This window comes from Barbus barbus (assembly GCF_936440315.1).
Source record: "Barbus barbus genome assembly, chromosome: 20".
Taxonomy (NCBI): Eukaryota; Metazoa; Chordata; class Actinopteri; order Cypriniformes; family Cyprinidae; genus Barbus; species Barbus barbus.
In genome coordinates, this window is record NC_136748.1 from 4,760,875 (window position 1) to 4,788,483 (window position 27,609).

At 38.0% G+C, this 27,609-nt stretch overlaps 1 protein-coding gene across 1 annotated transcript in view; it reads left to right on the forward strand.

The window, feature by feature from the left end:
* LOC306886658 (apoptosis-resistant E3 ubiquitin protein ligase 1-like) overlaps positions 1-27,609 on the forward strand; it is a 38,881-nt gene that overhangs the window by 576 nt on the left and 10,696 nt on the right. Inside the window, exons 2-19 of the mRNA XM_079443954.1 lie at positions 2,399-2,648; positions 3,229-3,397; positions 4,359-4,579; positions 6,245-6,316; positions 11,516-11,742; positions 11,895-12,132; positions 16,347-16,516; positions 16,649-16,829; positions 20,437-20,681; positions 20,780-20,857; positions 20,985-21,126; positions 21,225-21,346; positions 21,547-21,622; positions 21,837-21,946; positions 22,357-22,536; positions 22,980-23,105; positions 23,675-23,804; positions 23,882-23,940. Of these exons, the coding sequence (XP_079300080.1) occupies positions 2,501-2,648; positions 3,229-3,397; positions 4,359-4,579; positions 6,245-6,316; positions 11,516-11,742; positions 11,895-12,132; positions 16,347-16,516; positions 16,649-16,829; positions 20,437-20,681; positions 20,780-20,857; positions 20,985-21,126; positions 21,225-21,346; positions 21,547-21,622; positions 21,837-21,946; positions 22,357-22,536; positions 22,980-23,105; positions 23,675-23,804; positions 23,882-23,940 (2,694 nt within the window). The 5' untranslated portion in view covers positions 2,399-2,500. The remainder of the gene's footprint in view (positions 1-2,398; positions 2,649-3,228; positions 3,398-4,358; positions 4,580-6,244; positions 6,317-11,515; positions 11,743-11,894; positions 12,133-16,346; positions 16,517-16,648; positions 16,830-20,436; positions 20,682-20,779; positions 20,858-20,984; positions 21,127-21,224; positions 21,347-21,546; positions 21,623-21,836; positions 21,947-22,356; positions 22,537-22,979; positions 23,106-23,674; positions 23,805-23,881; positions 23,941-27,609) is intronic.

The following is a 27,609-nucleotide window of genomic DNA, read 5'->3' on the forward strand; positions in this document are numbered from 1 at the left end:
GTTGCACATTTTGTGAAATGTTCTATTATAATTTTTTTACATCAATCTGTTCTCTATACCCTGTAAAGCAAAAACCAGTCCCATGAGGCAAAGCAGATTTGTGGTAACCTTGTACATTGTAAAAAACTGAAAATGCATACCAGAGTAAAAACCAAGCCATGTGGTCAAAGGAACAGACACAGGTTTGTGTCGAGGCACAGAGAATTGTTCAAAGAGCAGGTTGTCCGGCCAAGCTGAACAATCAGGGGAGATGTGACCAAGAACCTGACAGATTCACTGGTTGAGTTCCAGAGATCATGTGTGTAGGTGGGAGACACTTGCAGAAGGACATCCATCACTGCAGCACTCCACCAATCTGAGCTTTATGTCAGAGTGGCCAGATGTAAACTTGGAATTAGCAAAAAAAAAAAAAACAGGCTGTGAGAAAAATAATTATTGGATTTGAGGCCTCTGTGAGGAGGAAACCAGGAACTGCTTATCATCTGTGTAATATTATCACAGTGTTGTATGCATCATGAAGTATTTCAGAGGCAGGAACTGGTCAATGTAGAAGGAAAGCTGAATGTAGCAAAATACAGAGAAATACTTAAAAGGGATAGTTCACCAAAACATGAAAATTAAAGGGATAGTTCACCCAAAAATTAACACTTGATGTTATCTGCTTACCCCCAGGGGATCCAAGATGTAGGTGACTGTGTTTCTTCAGTAGAACACAAACAAAGATTTTTAACTCAAACCGTTGCAGTCATATAATGACAGTGAATGGGACCCACGGCTTTGAGAGTAAAAAAAAACATACACAGACAAAACCAGATTAAACCCTGCAGCTCGTGAGGATACATTGAGGTCTTAAGACACGAAACAATCGCTCTGTACAAGAAACGGAACAGTATTTATATCATTGTTTTTACCTCTGATCCACCGCGATGCCCAACAATCCTGAGTGTGTTCACAACAACTTGTGACGTAATTACCATTTTGAGTAGCTGTCTTACTCCCAATCTCTCTGCACTGTGTAGACAATGAGTGACATGCGCGCGACAGATCGCTTCCGCGCATGCATCTACTATGCCAGAGCACATTGAAGCGTTACGCACTGGCTGTTGTGAACGCGCTCAGGACAGTTGGACATTGTGGTGGATCAGAGGTAAAAAAAAAATTATATAAATACTTTTCAGTTTCTTGCACAGACCGATTGTTTCGTGTCTTAAGACCTCAATGTATCGTAACGAGCTGCAGGGTTTAATTTGGTTTTGTCTGTGTATGTTTTTTTTTTTACTCTCAAAGCCGTGGGTCCCATTGACTGCCTTTATATGACTGTCAGACTGCAATAGTTTGAGTTAAAAATCTTCATTTGTGTTCTACTGAAGAAACAAAGTCACCTACATCTTGGATGCCCTGGGGGTAAGCAGATACACATCAAATTTTCATTTTTGTGTGAACTATCCCTTTAAGTCATTTATTAACCCTTATGTTGTTACAAAATGTTTTTTTTCTTATGTGAAACATAGAAGATATTTTGAGAAAAAAATATATATATATATTTATATTTACATTTATTCATTTAGCTGACGCTTTTATCCAAAGCGACTTACAATTGCTATATATGTCAGAGGTCGCACGCCTCTGGAGCAACTAGGGGTTAGGTGTCTTGCTCAGGGACACATTGATGTCTCACAGTGGATTCGAACCCGGGTCTCTCACACCAAAGGCATATATATATATATTTCTTTTTTTTTTTCATGTGGTGGAAGTCATTGAGCCCCAATATTGTTTGGTTCTCAACATTTATCAAAATATCCTTTTTTGTGTTCCACAGAAAATCCCCAAATTCGAGATGAGCAAAGCTTGTCACATCATACCCTCGACCTGAGGCTTTAATTGTCACTCAATGTGCTTCATCTAAATATTATGTGCTTCATCTAAATATTAAAGGGATAGTTCACCCAAAAATGAAAATTGTCATTTACTCTCCCTTAAGTTCTTCCAAAACTAATACAGATTCTTTCTTCTGTTGAACACAAAAGAAGATATTTTGAAGAATATTGAACATGACTGTTGTTGCTTGCTTCGCATCGTGCCAGGTAGAGGATGTCTACAGTAGACTGAGCTGTTTCAGATCATTTGACCTTTCTGTCAGCATTCCATAAATAGAACAAGGCATCAGTTTACTGTTGGAGATTTGTGGCCCACATTGTGCTGCATCCAGTGGAGACAGAATTTTATTGTCTTTAGCCACGTCTCATCATGTCGTACCACTCACGTCCAGTGTAGACACGGTGCAAAAATGTGACAATGAAAGGGTTTGAATACTTTCTAAATGCACTGCAAATATTTGTACTTAATCAAACAATGCTTCACAAGTCCTAAATCATATGTATGCTGTCCTTTTCCCCAGTAGGAGAAGACATGGGAGAAGTACTCCGGACCAGATAGGACAGCAGAAAGCAAGGCAGACCTTGAGCTCACAGAGGTCTGAGTGGAGCCGAAACATGGTCTAATGGACCTTCTCTTTTTGCTGACCTTCGTCTTCTGTTCAGTCTCGTGGATTTTCTTCTGGGAGGTGCGCTGGAAGAAAGGCAAGGAAAGTCAGATTGAAGAATGGCTCCAGAGACACCGCCTATCCGAATACAAGTATTTGTTTGAAGGTTAGTTCAACACTTCGTCACTGGTACCGTTTTCCGCGCTCGTTTGACTCATACCAGGTGCTGAGGTGATGTGGAGTATGCGTCGGAAAAGTATCCTGTTTGATGTGCTCGTAAAGACGTTCTGTGCATCTAAATAAACACAATTCTTTAGCAGGTGGGGGGGGTGGGGTGCTAAACATAGTTCCACCCCTGCGTTAATTGTGTTAAATATTTTTAATATTTTCTAATATCTGTAGGGCTCTATAAAATCCGTTTCACCCTAGTGGACTGATTTTAGTGGACTTCATGCATTGAATGGTTGCTGTTTTTTGTAGCAGTGTAGTGGTTACAGTTTTTATATATTTTTTTTTATATATTTTAGAATTAAATTATTTTTTTTTTTATTAGATTTTTCAAATATAAACATTTAGATTAACATTTTACAAGAAGATCTATTATCATAGTATAAAAATTAAAGTAGGTTAAAAAAAAGTAGGTAAAAAACTGAAGTATAAAATGAAAGAGTGCCAATAATCCTAAAATAGTTTTCGTGGTAAGAATATTATAACATTTTCTTTCAATTATTTTGCTTCAATTAAAGATGTACAGACTCTGGAGGAGCTGAGTTTATGTGTGCTGTCTCGGCTGGAGGAAGTGGTAAAGAAAAAGCATCACTGGAGGGAGATTACTGAGGCCCAAGTGCAGCTGCTCAGAGACTTTGCCTTCCAGGAGTGGCTTTGTTCCCAGAGCCTGGAGCACTACTATCACACGTGAGTTCACATACATATCATTGTCACTCGAAAAATATCAACAGCTATGTATACATCAGCTTTCTAGTGGGAGAATGAGAAGAAGAGTTTGTTTATTGTCATGAGAGAGTGATGGATGAAGGAATGAGAGGAGGTCTGGTCAAGCCATGTTCAAGTGCACCCTTAAATGTGTCACGATACAGTGCAGATGAACACGCGTGAAGATGAAGGTTGACAGTCTTTAATAAATCCATATATAGGCAATCCACACAGAGGAAGGTGGCAACATGTAACAATTGACGAGACCCAACAAACTGAAACTGAACAGACAGAAACTTAAATACACAGACCAATGAAGGACTAATGACTAATTTAACTAGACACAGGTGAACTGACTAACATAATCAAGGGGAGACAGGAACTAGGGCCGTTTCTCAATATGCGTACTTGTCTGTACTTGTGTTCTTGTGGACTTGTGAAACGTCATCAGTCGCTGCCCAAGTACTGTTCCAATTTAAAGTTCACATCTAGCCAAGTCCAGTTCAAATCCCCGGATGTGTTCTTGATCCGCCCCTTTTACCGAGGATGCATCGAGAGGTGACTTGTGCGGACTTGATACGGGCCATAACCCAGAATTCAGTTCGTCCTCCCGTCCTCGAGAGTTCGTTCTTCCGAGTCGAACTTGGCAAGTCCAAACTCGAAAGGACGGAAGTCCAGACTCTGCGAACTTGGTATTGAGAAACGGCCATTGTCAAGGGAACACATGAGGAATGAAAACAAACTAAAAGTCCATGTGGTTGTGACAAAATGATGATGCTCCTTACTACTTATGTTACTTCTGAGAAAGTACAGCTCCTGTAGCCATCTCTGACGTGTCTTTCTGCTTGATAAATGGCAGAGAAAGTCAGGAAGTTCAAACATTCATTCATCCATCTATTCTGTCTGTTATATAATGGCTCTTCTATATACTGTATTTCGGCAGCCTGAAGACCCTGGGCTGCACTACCCTGGATGATCTAGCACAGTTTGACAGCCAGCTTCAGCTTTCTCTAGCAGCGTGGGGCTATTACTACGAGGATTACATCAAACTCTCCACAGGTGTGAGGGTCCTCCAGGCATCTAAGGGAAGCAGAGATCAAGACTACGAGATTCAGCTGGTGCACAGCCTTGCTGAGAGGCTGCTGAATGAGAAGTGGTCTTTTGGTATGTATCCCATTGTTCAAATGTATTTTTAAAGGGGTCATCGGATGCCCATTTTTCACAAGTTGGTATGATTTTTTTAGGATCTCAATGAAAAGTCTATAACATACTTTGGTTAAAATTTCTCAATGGTAGTGTAAAACAACACCCTTTAACCTGTCAAAAACAGCTCTGTTCACAGCAAGCCGTTATGATGCATTTCCCTTAAAATGCTAATAATTTAAGGCTTATTCTGCTGCGTTTAAATAAGCCGTTAGACGGGTTGTGTCACGGAGCTGTAAAAACGGTTACACTCACTAAGTGAATGAATCGCGTTTGTGCCGAACTGTTATTACAAAGCAAAAACAAACGCTCTCCTTCGATCCATGAATATTTCTCTCAGTTAATGTACGCGATCTAACAGTCTGAAGCATCTGTCATAGCAAATCAACACATGCTGTTGTGAATAATTAAGTGTTTTCTCATAGGATAAGCACATGCAGCCTCATGAATAATTTAACAGACACCAACGCATCATCGATGTACTATAGTCCTTTGCCACGTCACAAATTGTGATGTCAACACGATGTAGATTTTAAACCCAGAAGATGAAAATAGCGCAAAAAGCTTAAAATTAATCCGTTTTCTCCAACAGTTAAAATGATCAGATGCTAACATTGTCTTCTATGATGTGCAACACAAACACCTCTGCTAAAATCTCAGAAAAAGTCATTTGTTAAAAAAGGATCAAAAATAGAGGTCAAAACATCTATCTAGTGCATGTTTATTAAATAAAGTGCATGTATTGCAGATAGAATACAAGACTTAACAATCCCCAAATCTACCTCAGGAAGATTGACAAACTTAATTGCTCTAAATGGATTGCATTTGGCCAGTGAGAGAACATTAAAACATACAATAATGACTTCTAAAGCCATTTTTTGTGAGACCTATTTAGTGCTTCTGTCTGCAACAGTACTGAAATGTCTTTAAAGTGGTCATATGATGCTATTTTTAAAGATCATTTTGTTTATTGGGTGTGATAGAATATGTTAGCCTGCTTTAAAGGGTTAGTTCACCAAAAATGAAAATGATCCTGTGATTTACTCACTCTCGAGGTGTCCTAGGGGTATGACTTTCTTCTTTCAGACGAATCCAGTCAAAAATTGTCATGGCTATTCCAAGCGTTATCATTGCGGTGGGTGGGTGTTTCTGTTCAACAGTCCAAAACACATCAAATAAAATGCGCGCATGCATAATAAAGACACTAAATTCGTTTAACATTTCGCTGTCAATAAATTCAAAACTCTTGACAAGACGAATAAAATAACATATACAATTTTGTGCAGACTACATTTTTATTTGTTAGCCCATCTCTCTTTCTTTCAGTAGCAGAAATTTAAATGTGAGATTCTGGAAACGAGATCTAAATCTAGCTGGAACGGTCGGGTCAGGAAGAAAATTATTCTAAGTGGACAGCGGGTGAATATATCGAGGGAGTGTGTGAGTGCAGAATATAACCTTGTGGGAGCGGGATAAAACCTCACGGGTTTTGCTCCTCTGATTTGTTCTCTAATAAGTGTTGTTTTTGTTAAATCAGAGAGCAAAATAAAGAAAAAAGGGATTGGTATTAATGATTTAATGATGATGTGATTCATATGAAGTTTGTTTTAATGTCTCACCTTTCAGCAGGAGCTCTGATATTTGGCTGTACCATTGCTCTGTGCTTTCTGATAAGGGACCTCATGTTTTACGTGATTGGTAAGTCAATCACTTGATACCAGTATTTTTAAAACGTAGTTATGTAGTTCTAAAATGTGATAAAACAAATATTTGGGTCATTCCACGAAATCGGTGCCTTTTGCGTCCCTAAGAAATAATCAAACATAGATTTCATATAATATAACAATAAATTTGCAATTTTAACATAACAATACTATGTATTCTTTCATCAATATTACATAAAGTCAATTAAAAATTATTTTAACTTATTTAAATAGCATTTATGATGATAAGAGTAAGGTTTATGGGGGGTCCTCATGCAGTGTCAATACTGTTACTATTTTTAAAATGTAAATTTAAACAATTATTTATTACATTTAATAATAATATAACATTTAGTTTGAAATCGTCATCCCTGTTACTTTACATGGTAACAGTTTCTGACATGTGGGTAACAGGGATGACATACAGCGGGTTAAATAAGTATTGAACATGTCACCATTTTTCCCAGTAAATATATTTCTAAAGATGCCAGTAACAACCTAAGTAATCCATACATGCAAATAAAAAAACAAAACAAATAAGTTCAGAAATTAAGTTGTGTGTAATAAAATGGAATGACACAGGGAAAAAGTATTGAACTACTGAATTGTATTTAATACTTTGTACAAAAGCCTTTGTTGGTAATGACAGCTTTAAGACGCCTCCTGTATGGAGAAACTGGTCGCATACATTGCTCAGGTGTGATTTTGGCCCATTCTTCCACACAGTCTTCAAATCTTGAAGGCTCTGTGGGGCTCTTCTATGAACTGATCTTTAGTTCTTATTTTCTGTTGGATTCAAGTCAAGTGATTGGCTGGGCCAGCTTTATTTTCTTTCTCTGAAACTAATTCAGGTGGAAACTTGGGTGGTGGTGGCGCAGTGGATAAGACACATACCTTTGGTGTGAGAGACCCGGGTTCGAATCCACTGTGAGACACCAATGTGTCCCTGAGCAAGACACTTAACCCCCTAGTTGCTCCAGAGGCGTGCGACCTCTGACATATATAGCAATTGTAAGTCGCTTTGGATAAAAGCGTCAGCTAAATGAATAAATGTAAATGTAATTGAATTTCCTTGGCTGTGTTTGGGATCATTGTCTTGCTGAAATGTCCACCCTTGTTTCATCTTCATAATCCTGGTTGGTGTTGGGACTGAACCAGCTAATAACTAGCTAAATTATTTCCACTGACTAGGGGCAGGATAGCTTTCTAATTACTGATAGAGTTCAGCTGGTGTCTTGGCTTTCCATGGCTGCATCTGAAAACTTAGACAATGACTTTGCAGGCAGCGTTTTTGCACGAAGGCACCTCACAAAACTGATTTCGGACAGGCTTCTGAGGCAGCGTAAAGGTTTAATGATCTACAACAAAATAGAACAAGTTTTGCAGATAACTAAATTAATATTTAATTACTATAATACTGATTATAGTATAGTATAGCACTGAAATAACATCAAAAGTGCAAAAAGTTAATCAGAAATATACATCTACACACAAACTAGCCACCAAGTACAACTTTCAGACGTCATCTTTATTCATTTTTTGTGGGATATCAAAGGCAGCAAAGAATACATCTATGCTGCCTTCAAAAATCGATCAGATGAAGGTATCTCATGAGACAGGAAGTGAAGCTAACTTTGGATTCGGACATGCCTTTATGCCCTCCTACCTTGGAATGTGTAAGGCAGCATTTTTCAGTTTTCGGATGCAGCCCATTTTTTAACCTCCCTTTCTTCATGTGTTCAATACTTTTTCCCTGTGTCATTCCATTTTATTACACACAACTTAATTTCTGAACTTATATGTTTTGTTTTCTTTGTATGTACGGATTGCTTGGGTTTTTACCTACATCTGGTGAAAATTTCAAATCAACAGCACCTTTAGAAATATATTTACTAGGAAAAATGGTGACTTGTTCAATACTTATTTTAGCGGCTGTAGATTAGGTGTCACCCTGTTTTTAAACATTGTCTGTGTAAAATGCAAACCTGTTTAAAGGTCACCCTGGGTGTATTATTAAGCTAATGCCTATACAGTGGGGAAAGAACATTATTTGATCCCTTGTTAATTTTGTATGTTTGCCCACTGACAAAGAAATGATCAGTCTATAATTTTAATGGTAGGTTTATTTGAACAGTGAGAGACAGAATAACAACAAATAAATCCAGAAAATTCATTTAAAAGAAGTTATAAATTGATTTACATTTCAATGAGTCAAATAAGTATTTGATCCCCTATCAATCAGCAAGACTTCTCGATTAGGAGCACTCTCTTAAAGTGAGTGCTCCTAATCTCAGCTTGTTACCTGTATAAAAGACACCTGTCCTCAGAAGCAATCAATCAATCAGATTCCAAACTCTCCACCATGGCCAAGACCAAAAAGTTGTCCAAGGATGTCAGAGACAAGATTGTAGACCTACACAAGGCTGGAATGGGCTACAAGACCATCACCAAGCAGCTTAGTGAGAAGGTGACAACAGTTGGTGCGATTTATTCGCAAATGGAAGAAACACAAATTAACTGTCAATCTCCCTCAGTCTGGGGCTCCATGCAAGATCTCACCTCGTGGAGTTTCAATGATCATGAGAACGGTGAGGAATCAGCCCAGAACTACACGGGAGGATCTTGTCAATGATCTCAAGGCAGCTGGGACCATAGTCACCAAGAAAACAATGGTAACACATTACACCGTGAAGGAGTGAAATCCTGCAGCACCTGCAAGGTCCCCCTGCTCAAGAAAGCACACGTGCAGGCCTTCTGAAGTTTGCCAATGAACATCTGAATGATTCAAAGGAGAACTGGGTGAAAGTGTTGTGGTCAGATGAGACCAAAGCTCTATGACATCAACTCAACTGTGTTTGGAGGAGGAGGAATGCTGCCTTTGACCCCAAGAACACCATCCCCACCATCAAACATGGAGGTAGAAACATTATGCTTTGGGGTGTTTTTCTGCTAAGGGGACAGGACAACTGCACCGCATCAAAGGGACGATGGACGGGGCCATGTACCGTCAGGGCCAGGGCATTGAAGCCAACCAGCGCATTGAAAATGGGTCATGGATGGGTATCCCAGCATGACAATGACCCAAAACACTCGGCCAAGGCAACGAAGGAGTGGCTCAAGAAGAAGCACATTAAGGTCCTGGAGTGGCCTAGCCAGTCTCCAGACCTTAATCCCATAGAAAATCTGTGGAGGGAGCTGAACGTCAAACGTCAGCCTCGAAACCTTAATGACTTGGAGAGGATCTGCAAAGAGGAGTGGGACGAAATCCCTCCTGAGATGTGTGCAAACCTGGTGGCCAACTACAAGAAACTTCTGACCTCTGTGATTGCCAACAAGGGTTTTGCCACCAAGTACTAAGTCATGTTTTGTGAAGGGGTCAAATACTTATTTGACTCATTAAAATGCAAATCAATTTAGAACTTTTTTGAAATGCGTTTTTCTGGATTTTTTTGTTGTTATTCTGTCTCTCACTGTTCAAATAAACCTACCATTAAAATTATAGACTGATCATTTCTTTGTCAGTGGGCAAACATACAAAATCAGCAGGGGATCAAATACTTTTTTTCTCCACTGTATCATTCAGTGGCATATGAGCATGAGTTACATTTTCGTTAGTATTATTAGTATTGTATTTTTGCTATTACTGTTGTTGTTAATGACCGGAATAGGAAGATCAGTCTCAATAAAACAATATTTTTCCTTAACTCATCATCAATAATGCATCCATGTAAATTCAACTACAAACAAGAGCAGCAAGGTGACTGCAGACCTTCACCCCAGTCTTGCAATGTTCAAGAAAGTCAAGATCTTGGTCGGGTTTCAGATAATCACAGAAAGACCAAGGAAGATCTGGTCATCTTCCTTGCCTAATTGAACCAGATCAGTATACTTGAAGTTCTGTGAGGGGACACAGACAAACAGATGAAACGCATTATCTAATTACAATACCCTTAAAACTTTACATCTCTTAGAAATGCAATGTGCTAAATCAACAATGAACTGACTTAAAATGAAAAATTGACTGTTTACTATTGCCATACAACTATACCAAGTAAGTGCAAAATTATATAATGCAATTTTAAATTATGAAATTGTACAGTATTATGTAAACAAATAAGTGCAGTGTGATGAAGAATGTGTGTCCTGTCATCCCTGTTACTCTGGTCAGTCCTGTGACTATGACATCAATCCTGTTACTGTCATTAATAAAAAATTGTAAGAAATTATATTTGATACAGCCTTCAAGGTTTTTCCATTGTAACTTTAACTATATAATATATATTGTTCTTAATTGACGTGGTCATCCTCCAAAATTAGGATGTTCTTGGTCATCTGAATGACAAATTTAAAAAATATTTTAAAACAAATCCCAAATTTGAAACAATCCCAGTGAAAAGAGGGACTAAAATGCTGCTCATATATGTGAAAACTATTGCATAGTTCTAATTAAACTATAATATCTAGTAATGCTTGTGTCAGTAACAGGATTGACAAAAATACCAAAACATGAGGTAGAAAAATAGTCATAAAATAATAAATTACATATCCTGAGATGGCACAATACAATTCCTTGTCATTTTAAGGTGTCTTAATTTCATGGATATTTAAAAACCGTTGATTAAACTTCATTTATTTTTACATTTTTCCAAGTGGAAAAGGCACCAATTTCGTGGAATGACCCATTTTTATTTGTCAATGAATAGCTTGATAGATGATAGATAGATACTCACTGTATACAGTACTGTTATCAAAGTCTTAGAAATGTTACTGATTGTTTTAAAATTTTTGTTTTAGTTAAACACTTTTGCTCTGATTACATTATTAGTTTTGTAGTAATGTTTCTTTTTATGTTATTTGTTTCATTTTCTTGGATTGTCTGGGGAAAATACTTTTTCACATTTTAGTTTGGGGACCAGTTCTCACTATGAGCTAACTCTTAACTATGACTTTTGCCTCAGTAAACTAATTTGTTGCGTAAGGTAGTTGTTAAGTTTAGGTGTGGGGTAGGATTAAGGGATCTCTAAATTATGGTCATGCAGAATAAGGCATTAATAAGTGCTTTATAAGTACCAATAAACAACCAATATGCTAGTAATATGCATGCAACTTGTTAATAGTGAGAATTGGTCCATAAACATGTTATATTATACATTTATTAATTGTCAGTATTTTAAGACTCATATACTCTCTTTAGGTGGAATAACTGTTTCCATCATCGCATTCGTCTTTACCATCAAATTTCTGTGTGAGCTTGCTGCTCGTGTGGTCAGCTTCTTACAAAATGATGACCCTGCCCGACATGGGGACCGCAGTATCTATGACTATGTGCGGGGTAATTATTTGGACCCACGCTCATGCAAGGTCTCCTGGGACTGGAAAGAGCCACAGGAAGTGGGTCAAACCATGAGTTTTCGAGTGCAGGTGACCAATCACAAGTTTTTCTCAAAAAGTTGTTTTAATGTTGTATAGTCTGTACTGACTCTGTAATTGACTATACATTGGTGCTTCATACAGCCCAGTTAAAATGACTACAGTTCACGTATTTATTAGTTGTTTTGAAATCCCCCTCCCAGCTCTTTTACAAAAATGGCCAGCCTTTTCCTGCACACAGACCTGTGGGATTGAGGGTGAACATCACTCACATAGAGCTGGCTTTAGAAGTCCCTGTGACCCAGGAGGTCCTTCAGGAGCCCGAGTCTAATGTAGTCAAAGTGGCCTTCACTGTGCGTAAGGCTGGACGCTACGAAGTAGCTGTCAAACTTGGAGGCCTGAATGTGGCTTACAGCCCTTACTACAAGATATTCCAACCAGGTAAAATGCAAGTACAGATTCCTAATTCTTACTTTTCTAATACTCTCTGTGTTTGGAAAGAGGGACCTCGTATACAAGGTTTCATCCTAAATGTCAGAATTAGCATTCACAATTTATAAAACCCATTTTACTTATATGCAACCCACAACCCTCATATCCTTGGTTGAAAGACCTTGTGGTTTTAATACAGTAGCCAATCTTTATAAATAACAGTCTTCATTTTTTTGTAGCCTCTATTTGTTGTGTTGCCTTTAATTTTTATTGGTTTTTACAGTTTTAAAAACCAAAAAGCTGCAGTTTTAACAGGGGAGCGTACGCTATAGATTATATCAACTATGTGCAAATATGCACTGCTCAGAAAATTTAAAAGAATACTTAATCATCACAGCATAACACCAGTCTATTAAACTTTAGGTATATCAACCTGTCCAGAATAAGTGATTTTCAATCAGTTTTACCTGCTTTTGTGCAAATGAGAGTGACAACAATGAAAGTGTCAAAAAGTACTCTAGAGAGGCAACACAGCAAGACAGCCCCTAAAATGGGAATGGTTTTGCAGGTAGAGTCACAGACAATTACCCTCCCCTTGTCCTTCATGACTGATTTGTCTCTAGTTTGTGTTGCTACAGCTGTGCATGTTTCTGACCAAACTGTCAGAAACAGACACTATGAGGGTGGCATGAGCATAGATATGCATAGCTAGATGCCCTATTAGCTGCTGTATCTATGGGCTGCTATACGTAAGCTATCCGCCATATTGGAATGTCCGTGAACACTCCAGAGCTGCAACTGTAGTTACATGCATGTATAAATATTTATATCTTATACAGTAATAATGCAATAATAATAATACAACAAGACAAAGCCAACAAGGCATTTAAAAGGTACTTTAGTTTAAAAACCTGTAATATTGAGTTAATGCATATTAAAAGCACGAACCAACGCATTCTTACTTGTGAAAGGTTACTCCGTTTCTTCAATAATTTAATTTTAGGCGGTTTTACAACCAGATGCTGCATAATATTGTTGCATTTTGAAACTCGTTGATTGTTGTTATTGTGAGTGATGACATAGACCATTCCAAGATGGTGGATGCATCTACGTATCTGGAGCGGTTGAATATAGCATCTACACTGAACAAAATTATAAACGCAACACTTTTGTTTTTGCCCCCATTTTTCATGAGCTGAACTCAAAGATCCAAGACTTTTTCTATGTAAACAAAAGGCCGATTTCTCAATCTGTGTTAGTGAGCACTTCTCCTTTGCCGAGATAATCCATCCACCTCACAGGTGTGGCATATCAAGATGCTGATTAGACAGCATGATTATTGCACAGGTGTGCCTTAGGCTGGCCACAATAAAAGGCCACTCTAAAATGTGCAGTTTTATCACACAGCACAATGCCACAGATGTCGCAAGTTTTGAGGGAGCATGCAGTTGGCATGCTGACTGCAGGAATGTCCACCAGAGCTGTTGCCCGTGAATTCAATGTTAATTTCTCTACCATAAACCGTCTCCAAAGGCGTTTCAGAGAATTTGGCAGTACATACAACCGGCCTCACAACCGCAGACTACATGTAACCACACCAGCCCAGGACCTCCACATCCAGCATCTTCACCTCCAAGATCGTCTGAGACCAGCCACCCGGACAGCTGCTGCAAAAATTGGTTTGCATAACCAAAGAATTTCTGCACAAACTGTCAGAAACCATCTCAGGGAAGCTCATCTGCATGCTCGTCTTCCTCATCGGGGTCTCGACCTGACTGCAGTTCGTCGTCGTAACCGACTTGAGTGGGCAAATGCTCACATTCGATGGCGTTGGAGAGGTGTTCTCTTCACAGATGAATCCTGGTTTTCACTGTACAGGGCAGATGGCAGACAGGTTCAAATTAACATTGAATTCACGGGTATGGCAGGTTTTTGGACCCCCCCCAATACAGTAAAACTGCACATTTTATAGTGGCCTTTTATTGTGGCCAGCCTAAGGCACACCTGGGCAATAATCATGCTGTCTAATCAGCATCTTGATACGCCACACCTGTGAGGTGGATGGATTATCTCGGCAAAGGACACAGCTCACTAACACAGATTTAGACAGATTTGTGAACAATATTTGCGAGAAATAGGCCTTTTATGTACATAGAAAAAGTCTTAGATCTTTGAGTTCAGCTCATGAAAAATGGGGGCAAAAACAAGTGTTGCGTTTATAATTTTGTTCAGTGTATATATACCTATGGGCATGAGGGCCTGACGTCCTGTAATGGGACCTGTGCTCACAGTCCAGCACTTTGCAGCTCGATTGGCATTTGCCAGAGAACACCAAAATTGCCAGGTCCACCAATGGTGCCATTTTGGCAGTGGGTCAGTGATGGTCTGGGGAGAAATATCCTTGGAGTGTCACACAGACCTCCATGTTCTAGCCAACGGTGCCCTTACTACTGTTTGGTACCGGGATGAAATCTTCAGAGCTGTTGTTGGCATTGACTGGCCCTCATGTTCCCCAGACCTAAATGCAAATGAGAATCTCTGCTACATTATGTATTGGAGCATCTAAAGCCGGAGCGTATCACCACAGGCTGTCCAGGTGCTCAGTGATGCCCTGATCTAGGTCTGGCCCCCAGGACATCATCCACCATCTCATCGGGAGCATGCCCAGATGTTGTCGGAAGTGCATACAGGCACGTAAGGGCCATACACACTACTGACTGACCTTGAGTTGCTTCGATGAAACTCATGCCTGTTTCTATGTGATTTAAAAAAAAAAATAATAATAACAATTTATCTAGCCCTTAGTGGGTTAATGAGTTTGGTCTCCATTGACCATTGTCACATAAATTTGTTCTAAATGAATTAGGAAAATTTTCAACTTCAGTATTTCATTCATTGAGATCCAGTGTATGATTTAAGTGTTCCCTTAATTTTTTTGAGCAGCGTATATACTAATGAAAGGTCATATTTTAAACTTCTCAACTCAACAATTTATGTTTTTTGGTCATGCTTGCAGTCTTGCATTTTAACATCTAAGGAGTGTATTGTTTGTTTGTTTTGCAGCCATATATCCCAGTAGACAAGCATCTGTAACATCTGGCAATTACTGACATTATTAAAATTATTGACATTTCTTACATTCATGCCCAGTTCAGTTGATCATGATTGTTCAAACGCATGCTTCGTACAAATTATGTAGGACACTACATAAAAATTCAGTCAAAATAATTAAACTCCCCAGAGATTGAAATAATTTACAAATGTAAGCTTGTAATATAAGTTTCTGAAGATTCAGAGTTTAAAAATTGCATCTATAACAGCTTAGTGGCGAATTAAAAGTGATGTCAATATATTATGTAGTGTTTTTGAGTAATACAGCTATGTAATAATTATATAGCACTTATTTAATATAAGTTGCCACTTATTTAAGTAGTATTGTGCAAAATTGTGTTAAAACACAATTAAGCTTTTGGAAACACTGTAACAAAACTGAATTAACTTGAGCTGTTACACATACATTTAGCCAGTGCGTGTGCTGAAGTGGCAAATATGGCCAAGTCAAAAGAGCTCTCACAAAAGCTGAAGCTAAAATACATCATTACATTGGAAAGTCTATGACTGCAAGACAATTTCCAAAACACTTAAAGTTCCTCGAGACACAGCTGACAGCCTGATTCATAAGTTTAAAATATGTTGTATCAGAAAAGCTTTGAGGGTGTTGAAGAAAAGGCACAAAATCATCAAGGAGAATAAAATGCAACTGAGTCAAATTTACTGTCAAAAACTTGCAAGATAGTTTGATGAAAGGAGGCAAAAACATTTCAGTACAATTTACAAGTATGAAAAACAGCAGAACTGTTTGTTTTTGTTTTTTTTTAATAGTAATTATTAGTAGCTAGAAATAAATCATTATTATAATCATTATTTTGAAACACTGCTGTCCCTTACAGTGTGTTAAAATATGTATGTTTGCATTCTCTAAAACACAGGCTCGCTCTACAGTATAGAAAGTCTTTTAAAAGGGCCGCGAAAAGAACCATCGTTTGTTCAAACAAAGATGGTTCCTTTGCCAGTTTTCCTTTTTTTAATCCTTTTTTTGTTAGTAATATAAAATAATTATCTGGCAATGTGTTGTTACATTTAAGCTTACATTAAGCTGTGCATTTAGAAAAACTTTCTTTTGTAGTAAAATGCAAAGATGACATGAATTGCATGTGTTGCAGGTACAGTGGTTCCATCCAAAACAAAGATAGCGTATCACTTCTCAACACTGGTTCTGACTTATGGCCAGCAGCACACGCTGCAGATAGAACCACGGGATGAGTATGGCAACCCCACCAGTAACTCTGTCTCACTTGTGGATGAGGTCAATTACAGCATGCATGTCCACCCAGTAAGGACACTTACTGCATACCCAGAGTTTTTTTAATTCAAACTTTCAAAGTTTGGAGATATGTCTTAGCATTAAAGGGGTTTCAGGTCCAGCAAAGTTTCCTTTCAGATCTCTTTTTTACTGTTCCTACAGTTGGGCACAGTGGATGAGGAGAGCTCAGATGATTGCTACAGCACATCAGTATCAGCAAACAAACCACAGTGCCAAGTTCTGATGAGGCTTACCTTCAGGAAAAAAGGCTGCTTCAGAGCATGCATCTCATACAGGGACCAGCCCCTTAGCAATGGGGAGTTTGACATCATTGTACTCAGCGGTGAGTTAATCTTGGCATTGGAGAGCTTGTTGTAGAGACTTTTTACCAACATGGATCCCACCTTGTCACCAAATTCCATGAATTTTCCAGTGTGTTTACTAGATAAAATGTAAGAAAAAAGAAAACTTTTCAAAAATAATTAGCTTATTTTTTCCATTACATTAAATCACAATTTTTCGAAAGACATGCAGCAGGTAAATTGGGGAAATTAAATGTAAAACAAGTGACAAAAACAAATCTACCAGTGCAGACAAAATACAACTGTATTGAACATTCTCAGAAAAGTCATAATATGTATCTCAAATCATCAATATATAGTATTTAATGAATATCTAGTATTGCCAGTGCTAAAATGTATTGCTCTGAATGGCCATATTCAGATTAATCCCCACAGGGTTCTGCCTGTTCTTGTCTGGCCACAACCCACAATAGTACTTCCTAGGGTTTGCAATTTTTTATGAAAGTTTTGTGTAAAACTGGAATACCTAATATGAAACCTGACTGATTCGAGGTTTTGGCCCAGTCTGTTTCAGTGGTGTTCAACAGACTTGAACCAATAACTGAACTGTTGCCTGTCAGTAAGCTACTGTTAATGTAACCCAGGGCTTCCAGACCAACGCTATATCCCGAGATACCCTTATTGTGTTTTCAGTACAAATCTGAGACAAGGGGTCACCCAACATGTCAATAGGAAGAATCGCTGACAATTTTATCTAAACTACAAACTACATTTCACAACCAAACACATGTGAGAAGTGATGCAGGAAATAATGTAAAATCACACGCAAGACTGTATTTCTTCCTGTTAGAAATTGTAGCCCGCAAGAAGATAACAATATAAGTTGTTTGTACACTGGTTTGCAGTGAAATAGAAAAAAGAAAAAAAAATATGAAGGGAAAGATGGTTGCTTGCAGAAGCCATGCATGTAGAACTGTCACGATAACAACTTTTTGTTGTGCGATATAATGCCCATAATTGCGATAAGCGATATTATTGTCATTTTAAAGACCATTTTATGCCACAATTTATCATAATGTAACAGCATAATAATGCAAGAAGGCCTACACACTTCCAAATGACAACAAACTTTTCATTTTTAAGAATATTTAGATAATGTAAATTAAGTATCAAAATATTAGATACCTTAAAAAACTTAATGGTGACCTAAATGGTAAATAATAAATAAATAAATGGTAAATAAACATTTTCTAACAAAAAGTGCAAAGTAAAGTAAAAAGAAAAATGCACAAAGAACTTGTATGGACATTTTTCCATCTACAGATTTTTCCATGACCTTTTTTCCCATATTGTCAAAACTAACATTTCCTGGCTTTTTTCATTATAACAGAGATCTAGGGGCTATGTAACTACCATATAAGTTTCAAAACAGTCAGTCCACCGTAAAGTGCACACAGCCTGCATAAAGTTGCTGTGTTTTTTCACGAGCCGCTGTGACGTCCGTAAAAATGTGATGTCCGAACAACTCAGTCACCACCTTCAGTCACCATCCCGAGCACCGCCTTCCGTCCTTTTGCCAAACCCCCAGACAGCATAGCGTCCATGAGCAACAACACGGAAACATGTCGAAAAGGTTCACTTTAACGGACGAAACCAGATCGGCTGACCTGTAACGTTACACTCTTCACTCAAAGGATGGACGATCTGACAGGACTGTTACTATGAGGTGGATCACGTCTAACATGTATAGGAAAGTAGGGCTGTGTATTGCAAGAATCTGGCGATACGATACGTAACACGATACAGGGGTTGCGATACGATATATTGCGATACTGTAAGCAAGGCGATATATTGTGATATTTCTTATTTTAGGAATAGGATATATATTTTTTAGGTAAGCTGTCATTAAGAACACACCACCATATGCAAACCTTAGCAAAAAATAAATAAATAAAAATAGTTTAACCAGAACACACTGGGATCTGCATTTGCAATAATCAGTCCCTATAACATTCAACAGTATTGAACCACTTTTTGTGAAGTACGAGTAAAGCGGGAAATATTGAAGTGCTTGCATGATTCTTCAGTTAAATGTATGTATAAAATGTATTTTATAAAAAGAAAAAATATATATTTATAGACTCTACTTTAAAGGTTAACAGTTTACGTTTACAATTGTGACATACGTCATAACATTTGATCTGAACAAAAAATTACATCTGCTTAATATCAATGAAAAATAAAGTGCTTGCAGAGAAAGAAAAGAAAAGAAACGATTGTAAAACAATCAAATACAGATGTTAAACATTCTCAGAACTTTTCAACTTGGATTTCACAGGTTTTTCAGTTTGTATTTATGTTCCGTGTAGAATCGCCGAGACCGCGACGCGAGCACCGCCCCAACTGCACAAAACGCCCCCAACACGAGAGAAAGCTGCAGCTGCACGGTGACTCTACCGCCCGCCGCGCCCTGCGCAAAGGCTCTTCAACACAGGGCGCGGCAAGCGGCAGAACCGAGATTGCGCTCGCGCCGCGGTGGACATTACCACAAAAGCTCAAATGACGCCACACTTCAGCTTTGTACATCGAAACGAGAACTGGAACAATTCTTTCATCCTCCATTACTGGCAGCAAACTATATTAATGCTAACATTAGTGGAGTGCCCTGATGCTAGTATTTCCTGTCACTGTTTAAGTTCAGAGATGAAGACTAGCGGTCGGGATATGAACTCAAAACGAAACAACTGCCATGAATCTTCTATGATTTTTTATATCGATATTCCGTTTTGGAGAAACGATACAGTATCGCCAAACAAAATATCGCGATACTCACGTGTATCGATATTCTCTTACACCCCTATAGGAAAGACAAACTCACCGTGTCTATCTAGTCGTTATGAAGATGTAAATACATTTCAATTTCAGCAGGCAACTGTTTTTACTGCTACAATATTATTCCAGCCACAATTAATCACAACACTGTATACAATTACAAATGATTATATATAAATCGTCAGTTTGTTGTTTTACACACAAGCACACAGACATAATTTCGACAGTCGTGAGATGCAAGAAATCTTCAGACGCGCCCATAACAACAAAAGACAATACTTTATTGAACCTTTTCTGATAAGAAGTGTGCGCTGCAAACGCGAGCATTTATGACGATCGTTTCCATCCAGTCCGCTCGTTTAATCGCGTTTAACCACAGCTGTCGTCGGTTTTTGTGTGGCAGTGGCAGCAGGTATGTGATCAAATTTCTAATTTGAGGCTGTATTACGTCGATTCTGGCACCCAACATCACAACAAGATGATATTAGCTTCTATATATATATATATATATATATATATATATCATATCATTAAGAGACTTTGGGCGTTTCTTAATATGCGTTCTTGTCTGTACTTGTGTTCTTGTGGACATCAGTAAAATGTAAATTAACATTTGCCACTATAATCATAAATGAGTGGAAATGATAAGTCATGGAGTTTTAGTGATCAAAGTGTGGGAACCCTGCTTTTCTCTTCAATGTAGTTGTAAGGGCAACAAAGCCAGAACACATGACTGAATACATAACATCCAGAAGAGTGGAAGCACATTGCTGTAACCTGTTCTCAATGTCTTTTCGCCATTATGCACTCACACAGAAAATGAGAAGAACTGTGTGGAGAAAAATGTATCTACCCCAGGCATAAGCATCTACTTTGAGGCCTACCTCTACAGCATGGGCACTTACAGTAGTTGTCCATGGCAGTTTCTAGCATCCTCCCAGCTAGCCCTGCAGAGACGGCCCTCCATGGGTGATGATGAGGAGGAACATGACTCCCCTGTAGAGGGGCTGTCAGAGAAGGTCAAGAAACCAAAAAAGGTGTATTGCTATATCTCACCAAAGGTAAAATAGATTTTTAATGGGTTAATGCTATGTTTGTGTGGTTAGTTTTGTTTGTTAATATTGGTTCTTTGTTCATTTAAATACTGACTGTGTTTCAGCAATTTTCCGTGAAGGAGTTTTACCTGAAGATTATTCCTTGGCGCCTTTTCACTTTCCGTGTGTGTCCTGGAACTAAGGTTATCTTTTTTTCAGACTACGTTCTTTTCTGAACCATTTTACCAAAAACACTGTTCTTTTGCTGACTGCAAAAGCTGTTATTTTATTCAAGAATATATATTTTTCTTTTTGTTGTAATTCTGGCAGTTCACTTACCATGGACCAGACCCTGTTCATAAATACCTAACACTGATAGTAGATGATGGGATTCAGCCTCCTGTAGAGCTCAGCTGTAAGGACAGAAATATCATGGCTGCAACCTTTATCCGCTTTCTCCACAAGAATATTGGTTAGTGTGAGTGGCAATGTGCCGTAAATACAGTCAAATGTAGATGTATTGTTGTGTTTGATTTGTGTTTTGTTTTTGTGTGTGTTTGCAACTTCTAGGTGGATCAGAAACTTTTCAGGATAAAGTGAACTTTTTTCAGCGGGAGCTAAGACAAATTCACTCCAAGAGACCTCGCACTAAAACCTGCCTGAAAATCAGCCGTCACTCACTCCTTGAATCGGTGAGCACATCTGGAAGATCATTCCTCATGGGCCATACAGAAAGATCTCAATTTCTCTGATCTTGGAACATGTCTCTCAATACTCATATAAGCCTGCAGCCCTGGACCATTTATTTCTTTTTTTTTTTTTTTTTTTTTTGGTCTAGTGCAGTCTCAATTTTATGGGAATTAAAAGTGACACTTTTTCCCCTTTTTTTCAGTCTCTGAAGGTCACACGGAACTTTTCTGTGTCAGATTGGAGTAAGAACTTTGAAGTTGTGTTCCAGGATGAGGAAGGTTGGTTGACCAATTGATGTTATTAGTTATACTAATTATTCTTATGCATGCAATAAATTACATAAAAAAATAAAATAAAATAAAGCCTATTTTTTTTAACCATTAAGATTTGTTTTCATTGTGACATTTCTTGACTTTTTTTTTTTAACCATTAATAAACCTATAATCATATTTAAAGGTTGATTTGTTCTGTGTGTTTGGGTGTGTTTATTAGCTCTGGACTGGGGTGGGCCACGGCGGGAGTGGTTTGAGCTAGTCTGTAAGGCTCTGTTTGATACAAATAACCAGCTTTTCACACGCTTTAGTGACAACAACCAAGGTTTGGTAAGTCGTAGCTGTACAAAACAGCTTTTTATGCTGCTTGATATTGCAAACTGGTATTTCTTATCATATTATCTTAATGTATTATTGTAATTATAAACACAGTTTGTAAAGAAAATAGTTTTATTGTATTTACTGCATTTTGTTATATTTCTAGTTATTTACCTAAAGCAGCTTATTAATTGGAAGTCTTGCACATTCACTGAAAATCGCTTATTATAACGTTGCAAAGTAAGGTGCATAAAGAGTTCTGTACGATTGATTGTCTGTATATTATGCTGGGATATGAGAAAATATTTTAAAGGGGATAAAATGACACTCCTCACCTTTAAATGGACTGTCGTGATATACACATTGACTTTTTAATGTAGATGTTGGTCAAGTGAATGAGCTGTTCTATGTTTTTTGGGCAGGTCCACCCAAATGCTGATCGCCCCCCTCACCTGAGGGTGAAAATGTATGAGCTTGCAGGTCGAGTGGTGGGGAAATGTCTGTATGAATCAGCTTTAGGTGGGGCCTACAAGCAGCTGGTACGAGCCCGATTCACCCGCTCCTTCTTGGCTCAGATAATTGGATTACGAATGAACTATAAGGTGACAATTGATTCATAGCCTTCTAATAAATGTACATTTTAACCTGTGCTGATATAGTTTATGCCTCCTTTACAAATGAACACTCATTTTAAGAGTAGTTGTGTCTCCTCTCTTTGGGTGTAAATTTTGTAAAGCATACCTGTAAACTTGGCACATTTGAAAAAGACCATTTTACATGATTCATGCAAATCCAATGAGATTTTATTTGGGGGCTCTTTCTGTTCATACCAATTATATATGACAAACAAAAACTCTTTTTTTTTTTATGCTGAAATGTGAGGTTTATCTAAACATAGTAAGTATATAGTTCTGTTTCTAATATAAGATCCCGTCAACTTTTTATTTTTTTTAGCCCAGAGTTTGCAAGTATGCAAATACTCTTGCTTTCCTCGATTGAAATGATATGAGTGTTTGTTTATTTTTGTTTTTCTTTGCTTTGGCAGTACTTTGAAACTGATGATGAGGAATTTTACAAAACCAAGGTTTGCTTTATTCTTAACAACGATGTCAGTGAAATGGACCTGGTGTTTGCAGAAGAAAAATATAGCAAGTCAGGACACCTGGAAAAGGTAGTCATCATTAATTCAATGAAAAAGAAATAAAAATTGATATCTGTTCATTTTATTCTTAATTCAAAATTTGATCATACAGTTAAGTGCATGTGTGTATGAAAGTGCTCTTAAGGCAGGGGTGTCCAATCCTGTTCCTGAAAGGCCAACATCCTGCAGAGTTTAGCGTTAACTGGCTCCAACACACCTGCTTGGAAATTTCTAGTGGGTGTAAAGACCTTGATTAGCTGGTCCAGGTGATTTTAATTAGGGTTGGAGCTAAACTCCGTAGGACAGTGGCTTCCAGTAGCAGGTTTGGATACCCATGCCTGAAGGGTTATTTGAAGGTACAGGTCAAGGGTGGGGAATGTTGATCCTGGAGGGCCACTCTCCTGCAGAGTTTACCTCCAACCCTGAAAATCCCTGGAAAAAAAATACCTAACTGCATCCTGAAGACCTTGATTAGCTGGTTCAGGTGTGTTTGAGAGCTAAACTCTGCAGGGGCACTGGCCCTCCAGGATCAACGTTCCCCACCCCTGGTACAGGTGAATATTTGTTGTACACTTTCACTAATAGTAATAATATTACAGGTGGTGGAATTGATATCTGGTGGTGCTCAAATTGCAGTGACAAATGAGAATAAAATTCACTACTTAAACCTGTTGGCCCAGTACAGACTAGCCAGTCAGGTGCGAGATGAAGTAGAACACTTCCTAAAAGGTAAGAGCCCAAGTTTCTGACTCTTTATTTAAACTTCTGTATGAAATCTCCTTAACTGAATGACCTGTTCTGTTCAGGTTTGAATGAACTGGTCCCTGAAAACCTTCTGGCCATATTTGATGAGAATGAATTGGAGGTGAGAAATTATATTAAACTGTAGATATACAGCAAATTAGAAGAATTGAAAATCATTCAATAATGGAAATGTATTAACAATGCTCCCTTAAATATAGTTATAAAAAGGAGTTCCAGAAAAAAGACCACATAACAATAGTTTTCATAGCTGAACCCCTTTATCTGAGCACAGTTCTGTTTACATATCCTGGTTATATAAATCCACATACTAAACATATCTTTGGATTTGATTTTCTTTCATTTTTATTTCCCAGTTCCTTTTAGCAATTTTTTAGCAATAATTTTTGAGGGGGCACGAGTGAAGGGGGGGGGGGGGGGGGGGGGGGGCTGTAGTGTGTTTTGGGACATATTCCATTAGGATTTATTGGTTTTAACAAGCCACCAATAGAAGGCAACCAATTACCAGTGGAGACCAACAGTGGAATAAGCAGACACAAACTAATATTCATTTTTCGTATTTCATAAAAAGAAATAGTAAAAATGAGATAAAGCTTGTACTCATACTTGGCGCGGTTGTCTTGAACTGTCTTGAGCCCGAGCGCGACAGTCCCTCCTCCCTCCACTAGCCGCTCACATTGCACTTTACGCTCCAGGCCAGAGCACGCTTTATGCTGCCTTCAAGTGCTATCGGAATTATTAATTTTCTAAATAAGAAATTGGACATGAACAGCCTCTTAAGTCGTATTTACTACTGGAAAATATAGAGATTATTGTGATACTCGAGTTTCCGAGTTAGGCGGGTCATAAACTTTAAACATGGTGGACAACAACTACATCACCCTGTCTTGTCGTTAAAGTAGTACCTGTATAAGAACATTAATTTTAAGCATATTGTATGCATTATAAACAGTGAAATAAGCATGTTTTGTTTTTCATGATGTTAAGGCACCCTCGCTAATTTCAGAAGCACCCTCAGTGATTTGATTCTGGAACCGGGCCTGCCTGTACCAGGAGATTATCATTTTAAATATTTCTATAATATGTTTATATATTTACCCCATAAATTAAAGCCTCTTGTGCATAGTACATTAACACGATGTACTGTATGCTTTGAGCAACTAAGCTTGGTCCTCTCCGATACCATGACCCAGATTGCACACAAAATTATCATGAAATTATACCGCAATATATAATTTCATGATGAAGTTTCCAGGATTCTGCCATGTCTATTTTTAAAATCATATTTTTCTCTACTAATGCAAGTCTCTGCATTAGTCCAGAGAGATGGTTCTAGAACTGAACATGCGGTAGAAGCATCAATTATCAAATTTAGCCAAAGAAAACTTGTTAAAATCCAGCGGCCTTACGGGTTTGGAACGACATGAGGTTGGCTAATTAATCGCAGAATTTTCATTTTTGGGTGAACTAACCCTTTAAAAAATACAATAATCATTTTTTTTCGTCATGGTTAAAAAAAACGAAAAATGAATGGACGCAAAAGTTCACGGACCAAGTATACATACAATATCCGTATTTAATTTGAATGCTATTGCTTTTGTGTAGAAATGTAAAGATGCCCATCTTTAAGCATGACTGTTGAAATGAAATAGTAACACTTTACAGTAAGAGCCCATTTGTAACATTTTAAGATTAATGCAAGCTGTAGAAGTGTTGTTCTCTGTTAGTGTTAATTTCAACATTTACTATTACTAATACATTTTTAAATGTTAAAGTTTCTGCTGCTAACAATAGTCAATAAACTATGAACTAACTTTAATGATCAATATAATATTTAATATTAATATTTGTAATCATTTACAAAGTATGTAAATGATTACAAATATTTAAGTACTGTTTTAAAAAAGGAAAGCACTATTTTAGTTTTCGTTCGGTTTAAAAACTCAGTTGATTAATCGGCATCGGCCAGTGTGGTCCAACCTAACTATCAGTATCGGTAAAATCCACTATCGGTCGTCCTCTAGCTTTTCTGCCTTGTTTCCTTTTTCTCACACCACTTAAAATGCAAACCTATCAGATGTAGGAAACATGCTGAAAGTCTATGCAGAAATAAGGTTGTGTTGTTGAGATGTATGTCAGCCTGGGATCCACATGTTTTTGCCATTCTATCGTCCTGTCCCTCTCTCCTTGTGTATCAGCCCATCTCCCGTTAACTCCTCTGTGCTATTGAGATTGTGCTGGGAGACACACCATACCTTGTGATGGCACGCATTGAATGGCCATCCTGGAGGAGCTGGACTATCTGTAGGGACTGCCACTTTGTAGTAGTAGTGAGAAGAACCCTAACAAAATGCGAAACTAGAGAAAAATCTGTCAGGAAGGATAAGTAGAGAGCAACTGTTTGTGACCACCTCCTGCAAAACCATTCTTTTTTGGGGGGTTGTCTTGCTGTTTCCTCTCCAGTGTACCTGTTGTTACTTTCATTTGCACCAAAGCAGGTAAAACTTATTCACAAGCACTAATGCTTCTTAACCGGACAGATTGATGTCCCTGAAGTTTAACTGACTTCCCGTTATACTTTAACTGTTACCTTACTTTTTTTGAGCAGTATAGTTGGGTCATTCCGTGCCAACTCAACCAGAGGTCTCCGACTCAAATTTTTGTTAATATATTGCTCCAGCAGTAAATTGTTAAATTGTACACATTTTCAGTGGTCAAAAACCAAATGAGGATCACTTTGTATATAGATGAGTAATATCTGAAGAACAAATAATGTAGCGTGTGAATGTAGCCTTAATGGGTGTTTTTTTACAGACTCATGTAAAGGCGATGTTTAAAAAGTTATAGTCTGTGTAAAGCAATATTAAATAAATATGCGTTCTGAGTTTGTCACAGCACAGAAAAATTTGTTATTAAGCACCTAGACAAATTTGAATGTTAAAAAAATGGCAAGTAAATAAGTTATCAATATCTTGAAAAAAAAAAAAAAGCAGTATTCTCTGCTCTCGAGTTTGTAAAGTTTGTAAAACTATCCGGTCTAAAATGTTCTCTGCAGAGTGTAGTGAATAGGGAGGCAGAATAGTGCAGTGATGGGTACTCATGTCACCAATGACGTTATGATATTTGGATCAAGTGTCACTTAAGTTGTGATTATTGATTATTGTGAGAAAGATTAGTGGGATCTCTAACTTGTAGAACCTCTTACTGTATCATCAACACAAGGAAAACACAAGTGCAATAAGATAAATTTATTAACAATAGATAGACAAGAGTAATCAACAACTACTAAATGAATACCATGAATGAAAAAGGAATAAAGTGCATAAGATGTATAAAATGCAAGTGATTATGTTGGGTGTTGCTATGTCAGAGCTACATCATCTGGAAAGATAAACTGTTGCTACTCTGAAACAAATAAGGTGAAGAACCTTATTATGCATCAAACAGATGCGTGAAAGATTATTTACCAACTGCAATCAGCTATATAATATCTAATGTAAATTATGCAATCATATACTGATAACATACAGCAATGCCAAGGTCCCTGGAAGAGGTTTGGATAATGATAGTTACGTTTTCTGTGGCTGAGTGAGCAGTCCAGTGGTGTCGACTTCATCCACTGGTTGTGCTGGCACAGTGGAGTGGGAAAGAAACAGAAATGCGGTTCAGCAGCCTTGAACATGAAGCGTTGTAGGATGCTGATCTCCTGGAGCACCAAAGGGTCCTAAAATCTGGAACATGCAGATGTGGCCCGGGAGTAGGTGCAGAAGGT